General features: G+C 41.1%; 1 protein-coding gene across 5 annotated transcripts in view; it reads right to left on the reverse strand.

Annotated features, from left to right (window-relative positions):
* Positions 1 to 18,913, reverse strand: part of TARBP1 (TAR (HIV-1) RNA binding protein 1) — a 65,725-nt gene extending 46,812 nt beyond the window's left edge. For 2 of the 5 annotated variants that reach the window (XM_057735964.1, XM_057735963.1), the window contains exons 1-9: positions 17,953 to 18,908; positions 13,711 to 13,808; positions 11,009 to 11,078; positions 8,704 to 8,852; positions 7,576 to 7,628; positions 5,770 to 5,867; positions 3,148 to 3,283; positions 2,490 to 2,586; positions 1,274 to 1,363 (exon numbers count right to left, since the gene is read on the reverse strand). In XM_057735964.1, the coding sequence (XP_057591947.1) occupies positions 1,274 to 1,363; positions 2,490 to 2,586; positions 3,148 to 3,283; positions 5,770 to 5,867; positions 7,576 to 7,628; positions 8,704 to 8,852; positions 11,009 to 11,078; positions 13,711 to 13,808; positions 17,953 to 18,862 (1,701 nt within the window). In that variant the 5' untranslated portion in view covers positions 18,863 to 18,908. Of the gene's footprint in view, positions 1 to 1,273; positions 1,364 to 2,489; positions 2,587 to 3,147; positions 3,284 to 5,769; positions 5,868 to 7,575; positions 7,629 to 8,703; positions 8,853 to 11,008; positions 11,079 to 13,710; positions 13,809 to 17,952 lie in introns of all 5 variants that reach the window. The other 3 variants (XR_009053847.1, XR_009053848.1, XM_057735965.1) reach the window with 3 other exon arrangements.
* Between the last annotated feature and the right edge of the window lie 593 nt (positions 18,914 to 19,506).

The raw sequence follows: 19,506 nt of genomic DNA on the forward strand, positions 1-19,506 counted from the left end.
CAATGCAGGGGGCCCAGGTTTGATCCCTAGTCAGGGAACTAGTTCCCACAAGCATGCCGCAACTAAGGGTTCGCATGCCACAACTGAGAGTTTGCATGCCACAACTAAGGAGCCCGCCTGCAGCAACTAAGACTTGCAACCAAATAAATAAATAAATAAACTATACATATATTTACTGAGAAAGCAAGAGTGAACATATATAAAAACTAAGAGTTAAACCAAAAAATATGGATTTGATGGTTAGCATTACTGGTGATTTTTACTTGCTTTCCATCGTTCTGTATTTTTCAGATTCCACATAATCAGATGTATTAGACCAAGAAATAAAATGAAACTCAAATTTTCAAAGGCCCGAATTAGACCCTCCTCATTCCCTCCGCCATTACCCTACTCTGTGCCCTCATTATCTTATGCCTGAATTATTTTAACATAATCCAAGCTGATATCTCTTGTTTCTCTCCAGGTATACCTAGCTGCAATTGCTTTCTAAAGGAAATAATCACATCTCTAGCCTCAGTGATCTCCTGGAACTGGAGAAATACAAAATTTAAAACAAAAAAGGTTCCTGTCCTCAGAAAATACATAACGTATAGAGGACACAGATTAGGATTCTGGATAAGAGTTAAAAGCAGTATGAATTGAGTCCCACGGTTTAAAACAAAAAGGAGGAGGACACGGACGACTAAAGAACCCGCGGAGAAGGGCAGCCCGTCAGGCCACAGCGGGATCTCTGGGCCCTGCACGTGGGGTGAGCGGAGAGTTCTCAGTGAGAAAGGAGTCATCGCAGGGGAGGGTCTCCACGAGCGCAGCGACTGGAGAAAAGGCAAGACACTTACGGTTTCAAGATGAATTCGATGCAAGAAGTCAGGAAGAATTACAGATTACCGATATGTCAGGCTCGGGAGCCTGAGTAGATGAAAGTGCCGTGAACTGACAGAAGACAAGGAGGAGGTCTGTGTTCCCGTTGTTGAGTCTAACAGCATCATTATTCCCCATACATCTCCTCCGGGATCGGGACCTGCCCACTAACACTATCTTCTCTTCTAAGTCTGTCCATCTCTATTCCAAACATTCCCTGCCTCCCCTTCTCCATACAAATCCCAGCAGCATGATGGGTTAGGTCCACTCAAAGCAAATAAACAATTTTTAAAACCTCTGGTCACAGATAGCAAAGCAAATATATTTTATATAAAAGGCTAGTAACGAATTCGATTAGACACAATTTTTCACAAAGTTTTCAAAGACCTTATCGTTAAATTATTTTCAGTCTCACCTCTGTCCACAATGAAGTCCCTCGTCCTAAGGACTCCTCTTGTCTCATTGACATGAGAAAAGCTGAGACATCAGAGAGTGACACTTTCTCCTGGGGGGCAGGGGGGCAGGTGGTTTTTAAAAATGACTCATTTAAAAATGTTTAGTTGAATCAAAATTACTGTAAAAGCAGTCTAGCATACTATTTAAAGTAGAATACTATTAGTTAAACCAAAAGCTATTTTTTAAAAAGAAAATATTATTCAACTTTTAATATGAAGATACTGATTACAAATCAGCAACCATTACAGAAAATGAAAGATTACTTTATAAATCTGGTTTCCTTGAAATCGAGGCTGCTATCTTAGAGCTAAGATAGTTACAATGTAAAAGCAAACACAGAAATATCCTATAAGAAATTACTTACTACTTAAATCAAAAGTGAATCTTACTTTTCAAAGCCACAAAAATGACCCTGTGCCTTAAGAAAACCACTCAGGTCTTTTCAGTCTCTTAGGGTTGCACATCTTCAGTTACCCTGCTCTAAGCCAGGGTCAGCAAAACCGCTCACAGCCTGTTTTGTAAGTAGCTTTACTGGAACACAGCCATGCCCATTTATTTATAAGCAGTCTACAGCTGCTTTTGAGTAGTTATGAGAGAGACCGTATGACTCAAAAAGCCTAAAATATATACTAATCCAGCCCTTCACAAGAAAGTTTGCTGATCCCTGTTCTCAGCAATCATGTTACTGGAGCTCTGTGAAAAACACAGAATAAAGATATTTCTTGAATGTCAGCTTCCTGGAAGATGTGCAGAAAAAATACAGAGGAAACCAGGTGAAAGCTTCCAAGAGTCCTCCCCTGGTAAGGTCACCCCACTATCCCACCAACATGTAAAATGCCTACCAGGGGAGCTCCTTAGGGAACCAGTGCCCAGAGTTTTTACTGGGAGCTGGGCACATAGACACCCACTGCACAGCACCTACAATTCCAGACCCCGGGAAGGAGAGCAGATGTTTAGTACAGACCACACTGTATGAGCACTGCAGGCACAGTAGATAGGATGGTGAGGACCCTCCCAAAATCCAGGTTCCCAGATACCAGCCTAGGGCCAACCTCATAAGCAGGGCTTTCTGACAACAGCATCACAGGCCTGCTGTGTTAACTCTTTTATGAGCACTCGCTCACTAAAAAAGACTCAGAGACTGAAGTTAACAGGAGGAAGAAGGATAAACTCACCACGTCCACCAGATTCATGGCCGCCTGGAGGAGACAGCACTGTGCCGCGCCTCTCAGCAGGGTCTGGTGTGTGACTATGGTGCACTGAAGAACGTCCCTGATGTCGGAAAAAACACATGCACGACCATGCTCCCAGAGACAATCCTGACGGTTCGTAATAACTGACAACTTGATTTAATACATCTACACTTTCTAATGCTGTCACCGCCAGAAGAATTTCAAAGCTATTAAATAACTAAGGCCTACAGTAGCGCTCAATTTTAATATGAAACAAATCTCCTTTTAAAAATAACAAGATAATTTCAAAGAAAGAATTTTACATTTTTTTTGAAATACTTTGCAATCAATATTGATATTTGATATTTCTTCTCTAGTTTCCTACAAAAACAACTTTCTGGCCTTATTTTTAAAATGATCAAAATCCAACAGTATGTATTATGGCATATATTTAAATCAGTAATTCATAAAATAAGTTCACTATATGAATAATAGATTTTTTAAATTTACTTTTTTTATTATATAAAATTAAGAGGGAAAAATCCCAATGTCAGTATTAACTAAAACCACTCACTATGGATTAAAGGTGAAGGGAAAAGAGAATTTACTAACGGAAAGTCATGACAAATAACCCTATGTGAACATACACAGAGTGAATTACCTGAGGGCAAGAAGCCCTTCTACACCCAGGGCTTTACATCTTGGGATATTTGCCAAAGCCTTGGATAGAAACAAAATAGGAATAGCACACCAATGTCTGCTTGTCATCTTCTGAATAAATTTTAACAGGAAACTACCTAAAAGAAAAAGTTTTAAGACATCATTATTGCCAACAAGCACATGAGAAGATGCTCAACATCATGACATTACGTAGGGAAATACAAATCAAAACCCACAATAAGCTACAACTTTACACCCGCTAGGAGAGCCATCATCAAAAGGACAGGCAATGACAAGCGTTAAGGATGTGGAGATGCTGAACTCTCAGGCATTCCTGGTGGGAATGTAAAATGTTGCAGCCCGTGCGGAAAACAGCTTGGCAACTCCTCTGAAAGTTAAACACAGAGTTATCACATGACCCAGTAATTCCACTCCTAGGTATATAATTAAGAGAAGTGGAAGATTATGTTCATATAAAAAACTGCATATGAATATTCGTAGCACTTATTCATAACAGTTAAAAGTGGAAACAATCCAAACATCTACCAACTGATGAATGGAGAACCAGCATGTGCAGTATCTTTACAGTGGAATATTATTCAGCTACAAAAAGGAATGAAATACTGACACATTACAACATATGTGAATCTTAAAAACACTGTGCTAAGCAAAAGAAGCCAGACATAAAAATAAAAGGCCACATATTATATGATTCCATTTATATGAAATGTTTAGAAAAGGCAAATCTATAGAGATGGGAAGTAAATTAGTGGCTGACAGGAGTCAGGGGAGAGGGAAAATGAGACTTGATTACTTATGGGCATGGAGTTTCTTTCAGGGATGATGAAAATATTCTGGAATTAGTGGTGATGGTTGTACAATTTTGTGAATATGCTAAAAACCACTGAACTAAGCAGTTTAAAAGGGTGACTTTTATGGTGTGTGAATTATATCTCAATAAAGCTGTTGGAAAAAAAATCAGTCATTTCAATTTCTTTCCTTTTTAGTAAGATAAGTATTCTACTATACTGTAGAAATTCTGATAACCACGCAGCTATATACATATATATATTTAAGTTAAGGTAAAAGATAAATTTTTACTGTTGGAAGCCATTCTTCTGTTGGAGATGTTAAAAAAAAAAACAGGATAAGAAATACCAATGGTAACTTGCCTCTGGTATTTGCAAACAATATTAGATCTTTCTCACAGGCTATTTCTTACCTACCCTGGATCTAATCACTATAATTACTTTATTTTGAGATACAAAGGGATGGTGCTCTATCCTGCTTTCTGTGCTAATGCGTGATGTCTTAAGGACCTTCAAGTCATGGAGTTAATGAAAATGTCTGTTTCCTCAGATCATCACTGTAGAATGACTTCTAAGAAACCCTTGGATGCTCCTGAAAGGGTATTACACATATTTTATATAACCCAAAGTACTTAGCCCAAAACTAGATACGCTTAGGATATTTACTGGAAATTAGTGACAGAAAAAAACTACAAAGTAAAAGCTGTAAGTAAACATTTTACTTGCCCTCCCTCCCGCTGGACTAATTAAGTTCCCACCTTCTGCCTAATACCTCTCTCACCATACAGGGAAGATGGCAACAGCAAAGCTTCTATTTCTCATTCACTCACCACACGGACAAGGGTCAGCTATGTGCCTGGCAGGGCCACAAACACCAGGCGCTCAGAAAACAGGGGGCGCTGATCACCGTCATCTCCCTCACACTGTGCTGTGCACGCGGGATGTGCCAACGTGGTCCGCAACTTAACCCCCAGACTGTAAACTTCCACACTCTAGCAAACTAAAGAATGGCTCTGACAGTCATCTTCTCCACTTTAACTTTTTAAAAAAGTAATCAAAACAATTTTCTATAAAGTTGTGATATACAGATGACCATCTTTTCCCTTTATTTCCTGACTTTTGACTACATATTACCATGGGTCATCATTCACCCTATTTGCGGATTACATACAAAAGAAAAAATATATATATATTTAATAGCCAGGATCACTTTCTAAGTCACAAAGCACAGAAAAAAAAGAAGATTCAGAAAGTAAAGTCCTGCTGCTCAGCAAGCAAAATAACATGGAATGGTTTTGCGCTTTGCTTACCAACATAGCTCATCAGAAAGAAAAGTATATCTCCAATCTGAAGAAGTGGGATATTTCTAGGATATAAGGTCTTACAAAAAGCAAGTATTTTTTTCTTTCTTATCTTTCTAAGTCAATATCTATAAAGGGACAACTTTGCCACCATGGATATTCTGTTTATAACTTTTCTCTAAGCCCAGATTCTTTCTTCAACCTATCTTGCTAATTTTGAAACTACAGACAATTAGAAAGAATGGCAAACCGCAGCACAAATTTCAAAACTGCTTCTATGCTATGGATACCAATACTGGTACTATGTTACATACAAAGGTAACAGTGTGTACTCAATTTCAATGGACACGTGTAGAATTCTGACAAAATCTGCATTCCCTGGAAAAAGGAACTATTTCCAATAATAATGATTATAACAGTCATAGGTTGGTGCTTATAACCAATATACTAAAATGTTTTTAAAAAATTTAAATAAGCTAATAAATTAAAAAGAAACTCTTTACTGACACGTACTTTTTATTTCTTCTGGAAGAAGAGAAATGTAAGTGACTAAAAACTTCTGTAATTTCAATCCCAAAGGAGAACCACTTCCCATCAGCTGGCCTGGGGACCTACAGACAAAGGGGGAAAAAAACCAAATATTTAAAATCCATTTACAAATAAATATACTGAAACTAAATGGAACATGGCCCGAATGTCTTTCAACCATAAAACAATAAAACCATCTTCTTCTTCTGAACCCGCATTTTATTCTTCAGTAAAATCTTGAGGATCCTTCTGATTACAAAAAATTCAGGGATCTTCTAGGAAAATGGACGTAAGTAACGCGCTATACTAAGCAGGCATGGACTTCCTTTTTATGACACTTTCTCTGACACACATATATGAATCCTGCCAGATAGTATCATTAAAAAAAAAGTCTAAAAATGAGCATTTAAAATTACATTTTATTATTTCCAACACATAATCCAATGATTTTAAATCTCTAAGTATTAAATAAAAGAAATAACATTCATGGAAAGACATATGTTAGTAATAAATCACTTTTGCAAGAGCAAAGAGCATTTAATTCTTAACATCTACTGAAGCCACATTTTTTTTCTTTTGCTATATGCTTCTGCCAGGAACATTATCTGTTAATTGGATACATTAGCGTGCTAGGGAACTGAAGGCATTTCATAATAAATGTGTTTGTCAGCTCTCAGAAAGCACCAAGTTGGTTTTACTGCTCTCCAGCTGTCTAATTGCTTCAGAAAACTATTCAGGAGTAATGAGTTATTTGAAAACTAAAAATAATTGGCAAATCTAGCATTGCTATGCTCTTTTGCTATTAAACAGGACTAAATATTAATATAACTTAGCACAGACTAATTTAAACATTTTAAAGAAGTTCTTAAGGAGAGTTTTTTTCTATTAGAGATATACCAAACGAAAGACTTGCAAGTATAAACAAACTTGGTTATCAAAATTAGAAAGACAACATAACTTCAAAAGCAGGGGAAATTTTTGAATTTATAAGTCAGGAGTATGGATAATGCTCAAAACATGAGGATAAGGCACACCACTGACAAACTCTTCCCAATATCAACCTTGACAAAGGGTAAAGGTGTCAAATAAGTAATACGTCATGCAGAACGGCCTCCACTGTCAGATGTGGACAGGGGAAAGTTAGAATGAACCCTGTGACAGTGGACTAGAAATGGATGTACTGATGCGAACTGACAGTTTTTAATACGCATGGATGGATGGACAAACGGACACTGAAATACAGATGGTAAGTCTGCTCAGCAGAGAGAGCTAAGAAACAGAGAAGTACACACATACACACACACAGAGGAACACAGACGACAATGTAGCAAATGTGGCTAAACAATATCATTTAGGAAATGTGGAGGAAAGGTAAATGAGAATTCCTTGTATTATTCTCACAACTCTTAAAAGTCAAAATTAAAAGTTAAATGAAAAAGAAAAAAAAAGTGTCAAGTGTTGGTTAGCCAAAGCCACCACAATTTCCAAGAGGGCAGAAATCAGGAGTAAGGGAAAGAAAGTAGCTAGGCGAGGGTAGCCTTCCCAAAAGCCCCAGACCGCTTGGGTTCAAAGTAGGAAAGAAAAGAAACACTTGATACGACTACTAGAAGAAAGGCAAGAAGGATAACACACAGAAGGGACGGCATGGTTAGAAAAAGCTGAATGTCTATGAGGCAACATATATTTATGTACCAAATGCATTACACAATCTGGTCATATTTCATAATCACGTTCAATTTATATACCAGATACACATGACTACACTGCTGCTAAATAACAATGTTTGCTTACCTGCTGTACAGAGAGCTCTCTGAAAGTGCTTCCATTAATGGTCCAATAATAAACTAAAAAACAAGGAAAAAAGTATTTGATGTTAAGTTGTAACCATAATTTTGAAAAGTCAGCTTGCCCTAACTGCACATCCTACACAGGACTACAGAAGAGCTGCTACGAGCAAAGCTGGTCTCTTATGCTATAGGTTGATTTATGATAGTCTTGGAGGATAGCTTAATTCCACCGGAACGACAAAATGACCGAATTTTGCCACCTGATAAAAACATATGGAATACTGAGAAGAGAGTACATGTTGTGCTAAGAATGAAGAAAGGAATCCAAAGAAGGGACACACAGTGGAAAACAAAGGTAGAGTAAGGGGAAAACAGCAGATACTCAAGAGAAAATTCAAGCCACTATGCCTGGAAGATAAAGGGGGGAAAGTATAACTTCAAAAACATTACTAGACAAAAGCTAGCTTCCAGGAAGTGCAGGAAGGCTGGGAGAATGTAGAAAAATGATGCATATTAAAACACTATGCATGTAGTTGGACAATTAGGAAAGTTTACTTAGGTTACTTCTAAATGAGAGGTAAATTACTATACCTAGGTCAGTGATTGCCTGACTCTTGTGGCACCATAATATAAACTTTACATCACAGCTATAATTCTCACAATCTCTTTGCTTTGTGTGATTTCTGATAAATGGAAGTACAGATTCTAATAATGTAGCTCAAAAGGCAACCTCTGCTCAGTACAGTAGGTAACAATTCACTGACTCATAACTGCGGGAGTAGCATCATTAAATAGAGGATTCAGGGATTCAGACTGTGGAAAGAGTATCACTAACACACTTTTATACCAGTTTTCCTGCTGCTGACTTTTGTTCAGAATACTGATACCAAAGGACTACTTTTCATCACAGTAATGATGCAGGCAGCCAGTCAACAAACTACACAACAGTAAGTCTTTTCCAAGTATGATAACTAAGTTTAGAGAAACAGGATTTATTGTATGCAAATCTATAAAATGTTACTTGTGATTTTTGAGCCCTATTTCATATGTTTGAAGATCACACAGGATACAACAAAGGCCTCACTCTCATCTCTTGAAACAGGGAACAAGGTAACAGAAAGGCTGTCGTTACCTCAGAAAATTCTGGTGAAAATGGAAGAACCCTTGTTTCATACAGCTCCAAAAAGTGGGTCACGCCTTCTTTGGTCAGGATTTTATTTTCACTTTCAAACATTCTTTTATAAATACAAAGATGCCAGGATGGGTGAAAGAGCCAACACCCTGTGGAAATAAACACCGAGTGCTGACTTTGATTCTCAAGGTATGTTGCCCCACACAGACTATATATTCATAAATAAACACACACACACATTAACTTCATTACAACACCACAAAAGAAAGTTTGTTTTTAATCACATCCAAGGGTGTTTAATTACTGAATAACCAAACAACTTCAGTATCTGGTATTCCATTTTCAGAGAGTTTCATTTAGAAAGACTGCAAGCGAATGTCATAGTAGCTAGTGTACAGAAATTAAATATGACCCCACGCACACAGGTTGGAACTTTAGGTTTGGGGTGATTTCAACCAATTCTTCTCTCACCTTGCTTCAATCCATTTTTCATACAGAAATCTGAAACCATCCCTCCTCTGTTTAAAACCCTTGTGTGGCTTCTCAAAACTCAGAATAAAATCCAAATGCATGAAATGCCCCTGACAACGACTTCAACCTCACCCCACCTTCCCACACCACTATGCTCTGGCTTCCGGTCCGGTCCTCCACCCCACTGAACTGTCCCCATCTCAGGGTCACTGCACCCAGAGCTGTCTCCTCAGCTTCTGTGTCACTCCTCAGGCAGGCCCTCTCCAAGGTATGGCCTCACTCACTAGATACTCCATTTCTGCCTCTTGTTTGTTGCCTGTCTAGAGCTTATAATCAAAGCTATTTTTTCCCTGGAAAAGAGACAAAAATCAAGTGAAAAACAGTACATCTGTCTCACCACTTTATCCCAGCACTTAGCATGTATGGGACACTAAGTAAGCACTTAGTGTCCAATACATTAAGTAAATATACAAATGAGTGACAAACAAAAAATGGAATATGTACCTTAGATATACTTTAACTCTTTTGAAATTCCCTTGAACACTATTAGAAAAAAAATTCAGGATTTTTAACTCATGGCATTCTATAAACAAGTCAGTCCATTTTTTTTTGATAATTTACACCAAGATGCTTGTTCAATTCTTTGGCAGTGGTAATTTTTCAAAACCTGTCACTGCTATTTGATTTGGTTTGCCAAGAGCTGTGGGCAAAACATGGTAATAAGAGAATCATTTTTATAGTAAATGCATAAGTGAAGTCACAACAGGATTCAATTAAATTCTAGCCCCAGGTGGGACTATAGATTCTTATGGTCTGTGAAAAATCCCAGTGTATCAGAAAACAACCACAGCACTCAGCTAAATAAAGCTCAATTCCTAAAGGGTCCAGCTATTAAAGTTGTAATTATCTAACGTAGGCACTAAACCCATTTACCTAGGTTAACTCTCAGGTGTAAACACGGTAATGCGGCATTCTATTCACATGAACACGAAACACTGCTAGCGTGCACTCTGCCTCACTGATCTAAACTTAATTTCATAAAATAATTTTAGGAAGCTCCAGCTTCTTGTTATTTCTCCTAAAAAGCTCACATAATACAGTACCGATTGAGGACTTCAAAACCACATTTAAAATAGTACCTTGGAATCTTCCCTTCCTAAGAAGTCCAACCTACAGAACAATAGCTGAAACCCCAAGAAAGTAACTTTAACAATGAAATAGATATATTAAGAGAATAAGGGTGGAAAGCAGTTAAAATATAGAATACCAAAGAGCTCTTATTAAAAATGAATAATACACCATCATTAAAACACTACCAAAGAGTCCTCATCTCGTAAGGATGTACACTGGAAAAAGTTGCAGATGGAATGATATGCTGTCTAGGAACCTAGGGAGGCAGCAGGAGAGGCCACATATGACGGAAGATAAAGGCTGGCCACGAGTTGATCACTGCTGAAGCTGGGTGATGGGGTTCATCACAAAAACTCTTCTCCTTCCATAAATGTTTGAAATTCTCTATAATAAGAAGTTTATAAAATTACCATACTTCTAAATTACAGAAAACTCTGTAGCCATTTAAAATTAAATTCTCAAAGACTATTTAAGGACATAGTATTTAAGGACATAGGTAAATACATTTGGATATACTGCTGAGGGAGGAAAAAAACATTTGAGATCAAACCACAAGGTACGTATCCAGAATGTTAGCAGCTGTCTCTTAGTAGCAGTGAGGTCATATATTCATATAACATTCTCTAAAATGAACAAGAGTTAGTTATAAAATCAAGGGGAAAAACAATGTGTTATAAAAAATCACAATAAAAGTAAGTATTACCATTTTCCTCTGATACTGCATATTCAAATAGACTGTTTAGCTTTGGTAAAACTGGCTTTATAACATGTATCTGAAAACAAAAGCAAAAAGCCATAGGAAATGAAAATTCACTTTTAAAAAAACTGAAAAGAATTTTCATCTATTTATATAAGTCACTCTTCTGTTCCTCCCCCACAACCTCTGCCCACCACCCCCATGTAAAAAATATGCAGAAGGTGCCTGATTCCTCCAGTTTTTAAGTCCTATAAATTCAGGTAAGACAGTGAGGCAAAGCTAAAAAAGTATAACCTAGAATACAGTTACGGTGACATTACATTTATAGTGTATCATAAATTACATCATGTAATCCTCAACCATCCTGGGAAACAAGTAGGGCTGCTGATACCAATATGTTACAAAGAGGAAAAAAATACTGAAACGCTTTCTGTAGTTACTCAAATGTTTGAGGCCACACATTTAGAAGCAGAGCCAGTTCAGAGTCCAATGCTCTTCATTCTACTCAGACTCTGCTGCAGATACCCGACAAACTAAAGGCAAATCAACATTTCTAAATAGGAGGTACTGATTAAGGAAAACCATAAAAGTTTATATGAGTTTAGAAATGCTTTTCCCTTATTCCTTATCCTCTCATCTACATACACGAGGCTGAGTCAAAAATTATCCACACTTGGGCTGTAGAATTTATTTTCATTAACTTTTAGAAAAGACAGATACATCATTTTCCAACATAATCTCCTTGCTTTTCAATATGCTTTGTCTTTCTGTCAACAAGCTTTCATATTCCCTCATTAAAAAATGTTTTAGGCTGAGCCATGAGCCACGAGCCACTAATACACCACTTCAGAAGTGAATCTTCTAAAAAAATTAAAAAAAAAAAAAGAAGTGAATCTTCATCCTCGTAAGGCTGCTTTCAGGAGACCAAACAGGTGAAAGTCCAATGGAGCAAGATCAGGACTACAGGGAGGATGCTTTAACACCTCAAAACAAAGTAATCCACGATGGACTTAGGTTTTGAAAAGTTTGTGCGAGATGGGTACCAAAAGAACTTATGGAAGAGCACAAAACAGAAGCATTTGGATATCTGCAAACAAAATTTGGACTGATACTCTAAGGAAGGTGAACGTTTCTTAAAGAGAATCATTACTGGTGAGGAGATATGGATCATCACTAGGAGCCTGGGAGTAAACAGCACAGTATGGAATGGAAACATCCTCAATCGCCGACCAAGAAAAAGTTCAAAAGTCAACCATCAGCTGGAAAATTGATGCTTAAAGTTTTCTGGGATTCTCAATGGCCAGTACTGGAACATAATCAGGAAAAAGGTTCAACAATCAACAGTGCTTGTTACAGAGCGATGCCTACTGAAGAGCTGAAGCCTAAACCTCGGATTAAGCAAAGAGGACTGCTATCCAAGGGTGCTGTGATCTTGCATGACAATGCACGTCCGCGCACTTCTGCCCACACTGCCGACATTCTCCAAAAACTTCATTTTGAGGTGTTAAAGCATCCTCCCTATAGCCCTGATCTTTCTCCAACGGACTTTCCGTTTGGTGCCCTGAAAGCAACCCTATGAGGACAAAGATTCACTCCTGATGAAGGAGTGAAGACAGAGGTGCATTCATGGCTCACAGGTCAGCCTAAAACATTTTTTTAATGAGGGAATACGAAAGCTTGTTGACCGATTGAAAAAGTGTATTGAAAAGCAAGGAAATTATGTTGAAAAATGATGTATTTGTCTTTTCTAAAAGTTAATTAAATGAAACCCTACAACCAAAGTGCAGATAATTTTTGACTCAGCCTCGTATTTAGCACATATGAGTAATTGTTTATTTCAGTCCACAAACAATGCATTTGAACTGATACCTCCCAGTGACTCCACCATGGCTGGCCCCGCAGTGGTCTGCACTCATGGACTGGGAACCTCTACACCAGGGGTTCTCCAAGTGTAGTTCCCAGCACGGCAACACATGTGTCTCCTGGGAACATGTAAAATACTCGAATTCTCGGGCCCTACTGCAGACCTACTGGATCAGAAACTCTGTGGACGGGACCTAGCAACGCATATTTTAATAAGCCATCTGGGTGATTCTAATGAATGCTCAAGTTTGAGAGCCACTGCACTAGAGTAGGTGATCTTAAAAGAGATTCATCCCAACTTAAAAATTCCATGATCCTACAAAAGCGAATTCGAAGTCAACTGAAAATGATTTTTCAAGTTTCTATTCTCCGGATCAAGTATGCAAAGATGTAAGAGAGAGAGGACAGAAGAAAGGAAGCACGGGAGGGAGGGAGCAAGGAAGGAAACCTACAAAATCAAAGGGCCATTATTTACTTCATAACAATTTACCTCCGGCTTTAAGTAACATTTTCCTCAGCGTGTATTTCTTTGGATATTATTCATAACATAGAGAACCTAAAAACTAACAAACACTTTAGAAGTAAATGTGAAAAGAAGATCAAATATGACTAAATTCTTTGAATGATAACATAAGTCAACTGAAAGTATTCTTTAATTTCCTGAGTTTACATTCAATCTTAAATTGCATCTATGCCAGAAAACAAATTCCATTATGCTATATCCAAGTTGGCCTTTCTGTATTGCTTTTACAGAATGTTTGGAAAACAAAAAACAAACAAAAAACCAAAAAAGAAAAACAAACCCTGCATCTACATAGGATTTGTTAAAATATGAAAATACTTACCTGATTTCCTTCAAGAGTTTCCATAATTAAAATATAGTTTTCCCAAAACTTTAGAAGCTCATCTTTTTTCTTCTCAGACCACCAAAACAGACTTGGGCCTGATATGGTTTAAAAAAGAAAATTAGTTCCTAGATTTAGTTTCTAAATTAGAACATTTCATAACTTTCTGAATGATAGTGGTTCTTAAAATTATGCTACTATTACCAAATTTTGTTTTCTTGAACAATGGAGGGTTCCCCTGTATCAAAGCCTAGGTAGGAGGCGTGGGCTAACAAGAATCTCAAAAGGAGGTTTTGTTTTTGTTTTTAAAAAATTAAGATGACTATTTTGGAATTCTGGGTAAGAATGATAGATTTGAACACATGTACTCTACTCTCTCTCCCTAAGAATCTCACTATCACAATAAAAGGTTTTTCAAAGGCAAAAACCCCAGAGTGGGGAGAACAGGGGAGCGGACAGCAGCAATGGAATTTAGGATCTGAACGTCAGATGAAAATAAGCAGGCTCAGGAAAAGTGACCACTAAGTTGGCACAAGGGAAGAAAAGAAAATTTGATTCACACTACAAAATCCCCCCAAGCCTAAGGAATTGGCAGCAAAAACTAGTCCAGGAAGCAGAGGTGAAAAATCAAGGCTAAACTAAAGAGGATTTGTTCAATGTGCTTATGAAGCAGATCCCCAGATGCCCTTTCCTGTACTCTGAACAGGAAAAAGACTGGGATTTGTTCTCTGGGGAGGGTAAAATAGTGGGTCTCCAGATGGAGGGGTACTGGACACAGCTGAGGTCAGGGTGAGCGCCATGTGAAAATGGGAAGTGACCACGTATGCATCCTGGATGCTGAGACGCCCTTCTATCTGCCCCCATCACCGTCTTAGCCCCTCAGGTCCCAGAGGACCTTCTCCATGGAGTGTGGCCACCCAAGAGGAACGACCTGAAAATACTTTCACCAGAGATTACCCACCGATATGCCTTGGCCACATCACCCTACAGTGAAGTACATAGTCAACCAGCATCACTCAGGTACTCAGAGATTTAAACATGACTTTTGGTTCCACATTATTACATATAAGGAGGTATATAAGGACCACCAGACATCTAGGGAAACCTCTACACTAAAGATCAAGACCAAAACAAATAAACAAGGACATCTGGAGAAAACAAAACTATGTGGGCGGGGGGGGGGGGGGGGACTTTCACTAATATTTTAAAGGGAAATAAGAGAAAATAGCGCAGCTATATAAAAACAGTATGCTATTAAAAAGGAGGCATTCCAAGAATAAAAACGATCTCATGAGAACAAAAATCTGATAGCAAAAACAAGAAACTCAAAGAAAGGAGTGGAAATAAAGTTCAGGACATCACCCAGGAAGCGGAGAAGACAAAACCATAGAAAATAGGAGAGAAAAGATGTGCTGAAGGCTGGTCCAGGAGGTTCAACATTCAAAAGGAGAATAGAGAGCAAAAAGGAAGGGAGGAAATCAAAGTAATACAAGAACAGTTTTCAAAACCGAAGGACACAATTTCCAGATTGAATAGGTCCACCGACTGCCCTGCACCAGGATGTAAACAGGCCCCCAAAACTGAAATGGCAGCCTCTACAATCATCTATGGAGAAGAAACAGATCATGTATAAATAAACAGGATCCCAGTGGTTTCAGACTTCTCAATAGTAACAATGGGAGCTCAAGCTTCTAAGACATCAGACTGATGCCTTTAAAATTTTGAACAGAAATATCTTCCAAGTCAATCAAACCATCAGTTGAATGTGAGGGCAAAATAAGTGTCTAGACATGCTTGGTCTTGGCTTCCAAGAAATCCACAAGAAAACATTACTGCCACAACAAGAAAGAAAAGAAGGAGGATGGATTATCTACAAAACCCTAAACTTTTTTTTTTCCTTGGGGGGGGTATCCATCAGAGAGCTGAGGTTGCACTGCCCTTTAATTCCAAATGGCAGAAAACCTCGGCAAGAATAGACAGGACACACAAATTGTTCCACCTCTGGCCAAGCACAAGAGGAAGAGCTGGTCACTAAAAAAGCAGTTAAAAAAATAAAATTGTGACGAATTTTTAAAGGCCAAGTATGGGCTAGCTGGACAACTTAGAAACTTTGAGAACCCCAAGGGAGTCCACACCTACTCCCTCCTTCCCCATCTCAAGCTTTGCATCAAGTAGCAAACATCCTTGAGAGAAGGACAAAGGCATGGAGGAAGCTCTCCATCTGTGGAGCTGGCAACGAGGGCTTGAGAAAAACCTTTTGGTACACCAGGCTTCACACTAAACATTAGGAGGCAACAATCCACCACCAACAAAATCCACAGCCAGCTCAACTACGGTCGCTCAACCCAACAGTCTAACAGAGAGGAATGCCTATCTCTAAGGCATAACTATTTCAGTCTCTACCCGAAAAAGTTATCCCAGTGCCAAGAGAGAAAACAGAAAACAAAACCAAACTCAGAGATGGTCCAAGTATAGAACTTGTACATAACTAAGATTAGTATGTTAATGGATCTAATGGGAAAGGTAGACAACATGCACAGATGGGGACTTTAGGAGATGGAAACTATAAAAACGTGTCAGATGGAAATGACAAATAAAAACATATCAGACATAAAGGTCCTTTGATTAAATCATCAGATACGCAAGGTCTTTAAAAACTTTATCTCAGGGAACTATTTGAAAATACACTACACCAAAACGAATGAGGAAACCAAAACAGAGGAAGATATGAACTCCAGGAAACAAGAGCTCCAACACAGGAGCAGGTGAAGGGAATCCCCCAGATGACAGTGAAGGCAGATCTAAGAACGTCAGCTGTGCACCAGGCTGAGCCTGTAAGAGGACTCTAGGAGATACTTCTTCAGGAAAATTTATGTCAGATGATCTGACTTTGTACAGGAAAGATTTAGACAATTAACTAAGAATTGGGGGCTGAATTAGTAATAAGTATGGAGACAATCAAACATAAATGACATTAATCTAGGAAAAACTTGTAGGAAGGAAAAAAAATCATCGTAGTTGACTACAAAGATCACCTGTGAACAGTATTCTCAAGTCATAATTTTGTTGAACTCGCATTCAACCAAAATTACAAGTATGACAAGGGATTTTATATTACTAGATTATTTCAACATATAGGGGTAAATATCAAAATAATCAGCTAAATTGGTAAAAGCGGCTGCTCTCTGAAAGGAAGGAAATAGGGAGGGGGAGCAAGCATAAGACCACTGCTTATCTTTATAACTGCAGAATGACTGACTTTAAAATAAATATTTAACTTTGGTAACTTAAAAAACGTTTCCAGTGACAACTCTCACTGGATCACCGACTTGCGGACTGTTAAAATATTTACTACCTGATGTTTTAAACTTATATAAAAATCTAATCTACTCACAACTCCAGCCAAACAAAAATCCCTTACCAGTATAAGTAGGCAGCTGCGGTTGGAAAAGTATAAATTGTCTATCTACTGAAACAGTTTGATAGCTCAAAATGAATTTAAGATGACTAAAGTGTACTTTCAGATATCTCAGTGAACAAACCAGTCAATGAGAACAGACCAAACTGAATGGAGGCCTTGCTACTTCATCTACTCTTGGTCTGTGATAAAGTGCTAGGAAGCACAGGCTCAAAATATAAAAAGGTATACATACATATATAAAATAAAATAAAGTAAAAAACCCACTAAAACCTCATTCTATTAAACCAACTGCAAAAATACCCTCAAAAGGTCGACTTTTGCTTAACAAATATTGCTAAGTCCTGCTACGAGAATTACCAAGGAAGTTTCAAAAGAATGTGATGGTTTCCATGACAAAATTCTAACACTCAAGATTCAATGCCTCCTCAGCATGTGTAAATAATTTTCCTTCCAATTTCATGGGTGCTGACCCTTTTCTATCAGAACGGACCTGCCATGATATAGTGCACATCTGGTCTGTAAAATCCTGCCTGGGCTCGTTCCTAAATTATTCCACGGATGCAGTACTCTGCCTGCTCTGGGTGAAAAAGGGTAGGAGATGCAGACTGTTGTCCGCTGCAGGGATCTGTGTCAGTTCAGAGACCAGCCTGGAGATGAGGTACCCAAGGGTTTTCAGGCTCTATGGGGACCATGCGAATAGCCAAATTCTGTACGGATCTCCGAGACGACCCCAGGAGCTGGCTGTCGGAAGCAGAGGGCCTCCCTCCCCGAAAGTCAAATAGGGATGCGGGGGGCGGGGCGGGGCGCAAAGAGGTCAGTACCGGGGCCTTCCAAGGGGGCGCACGCGCAGTCGGCCCCCAGCTCCGCCGACACCTCCACCGCCCGCTGCAGCAGGTAGCGCGCCCGCTTGCGCGTCAGGGCGTCCTCGGCCGGGGCCAGCCCCGCCTGCACAGTCCTCCAGAAGCGCCCGCAGCGCCGGGCGTCCGGGCCCGCTTCGCGCGCCGCAGGGGCGCGCTCCGCGCCGGGCTCGGGCAGCAGCTTCTCGGCCAGGGCGCTCAGCACCAGCAGCCGCGGCCCGACGCGGCCCGGCCCCGCGGGCGCCCCGGGCGCGACCAGCCCGCCCCACACGGCCCGCAGCGCCGCCCCGCCGCCACGGCCCAGCGCCGGCAGCAGCCGCCCGGCCGCCAGCGCCGCCGCGTCCCCGGCGGGCCCCGCCTCGTCCCCGCCCAGCGCCAGGGCGAGGGCGGTGCGCGCCACCCGCTCCAGCAGCGGCCCGTCCTCGCGGGGCCGCAAGCAAGGCCCCACGGCCGCCAGCACCTCCACGGCCGCCTCGGCGGGCCCCGAGGCCAGCAGGTCGCGCAGCGCCTCCTCGGCCAGCGCGGCCGCCAGCTGCGGGCCCCCGGCGAGGCGGGCGCACGAGCGCAGGGCCGCGCCCGCCGCCCTCAGCACGCGCTGGCGCTGGCGGCCCGGGGGGCCGGGGTCCGTGCCGCCCGCCGGGCGCCCGCCCAGGCCCCGCAGCAGCGGCACCAGGTACCCGGCGGCGACCTCGCGCACCGCCTCTGGGAGCGCGCCCGCGCCGCCGCCGCGCGCCTCCTCGTCCTCCAGCCGCTGCAGGAGAAAGCGCAGCGTCTCCACGCGCTCCGCGGACGCCTCCCCGCGGCACAGCGCCCCAAGCAGGACCCGGGGGTCCCGGCTCTGCGAGAGCAGCGCATCCGCCAGCACCCACTCCATTTGCCCCCGCGCGCCGCCGACCCCGAGCGCCCAAAGGAAGGCGCCGGCGTGCGCGAGTGCGTGCGCGTGCGCGGCTGGCCCGGGCGCGCGCCCGCAGGTAGGGGACTTGCGGCCCCGCCCCTAGTCCCGCTCGGCGAGCTTTGGGCCGGTTTCACCAGAACTGGCTTGGGTTCTGATCCTCTCGCCCCTGCCCGTTATTTTTTTTAAGAAGAAAAGTGGCTCTCTTTAAACGTTAATGTAGCTACACCATCTCCATCGATTCCTACTTGGAGATTGGCCTGCCCGAGGGCTCTAAAATCATTCAGGCCAGCCTGTGACAATGGGCCAGAGGTACACCTGGAAGGTGTACTCGCCATCATCTGGAAGCTCATTTTCAAAAAGGTGCAGCCTGGCATCACCCACACATTGACTGACACAGTGGGTCTGAACTGGGTTCCCGACATCTGCATAAAAAATAAAAAACGAAAACCCAGGAACGAGGTAGAGGCCCTGAAAAGTACTACAGCCTGAGCTAGGGATAGGGCTGAAAACGAGATGCCTGCAACAGCGCTTGCAGGCAAATGCCCAAGCTGACTCTAGCATCCAGCTCTTCCCATACAATGCTTGTACTCCCGCATGTATACCCCCAAATAGTCCACGTGTCT

Source organism: Hippopotamus amphibius, chromosome 5 (genome assembly GCF_030028045.1).
Source record: "Hippopotamus amphibius kiboko isolate mHipAmp2 chromosome 5, mHipAmp2.hap2, whole genome shotgun sequence".
In the NCBI taxonomy this organism is placed as follows: domain Eukaryota; kingdom Metazoa; phylum Chordata; class Mammalia; order Artiodactyla; family Hippopotamidae; genus Hippopotamus; species Hippopotamus amphibius.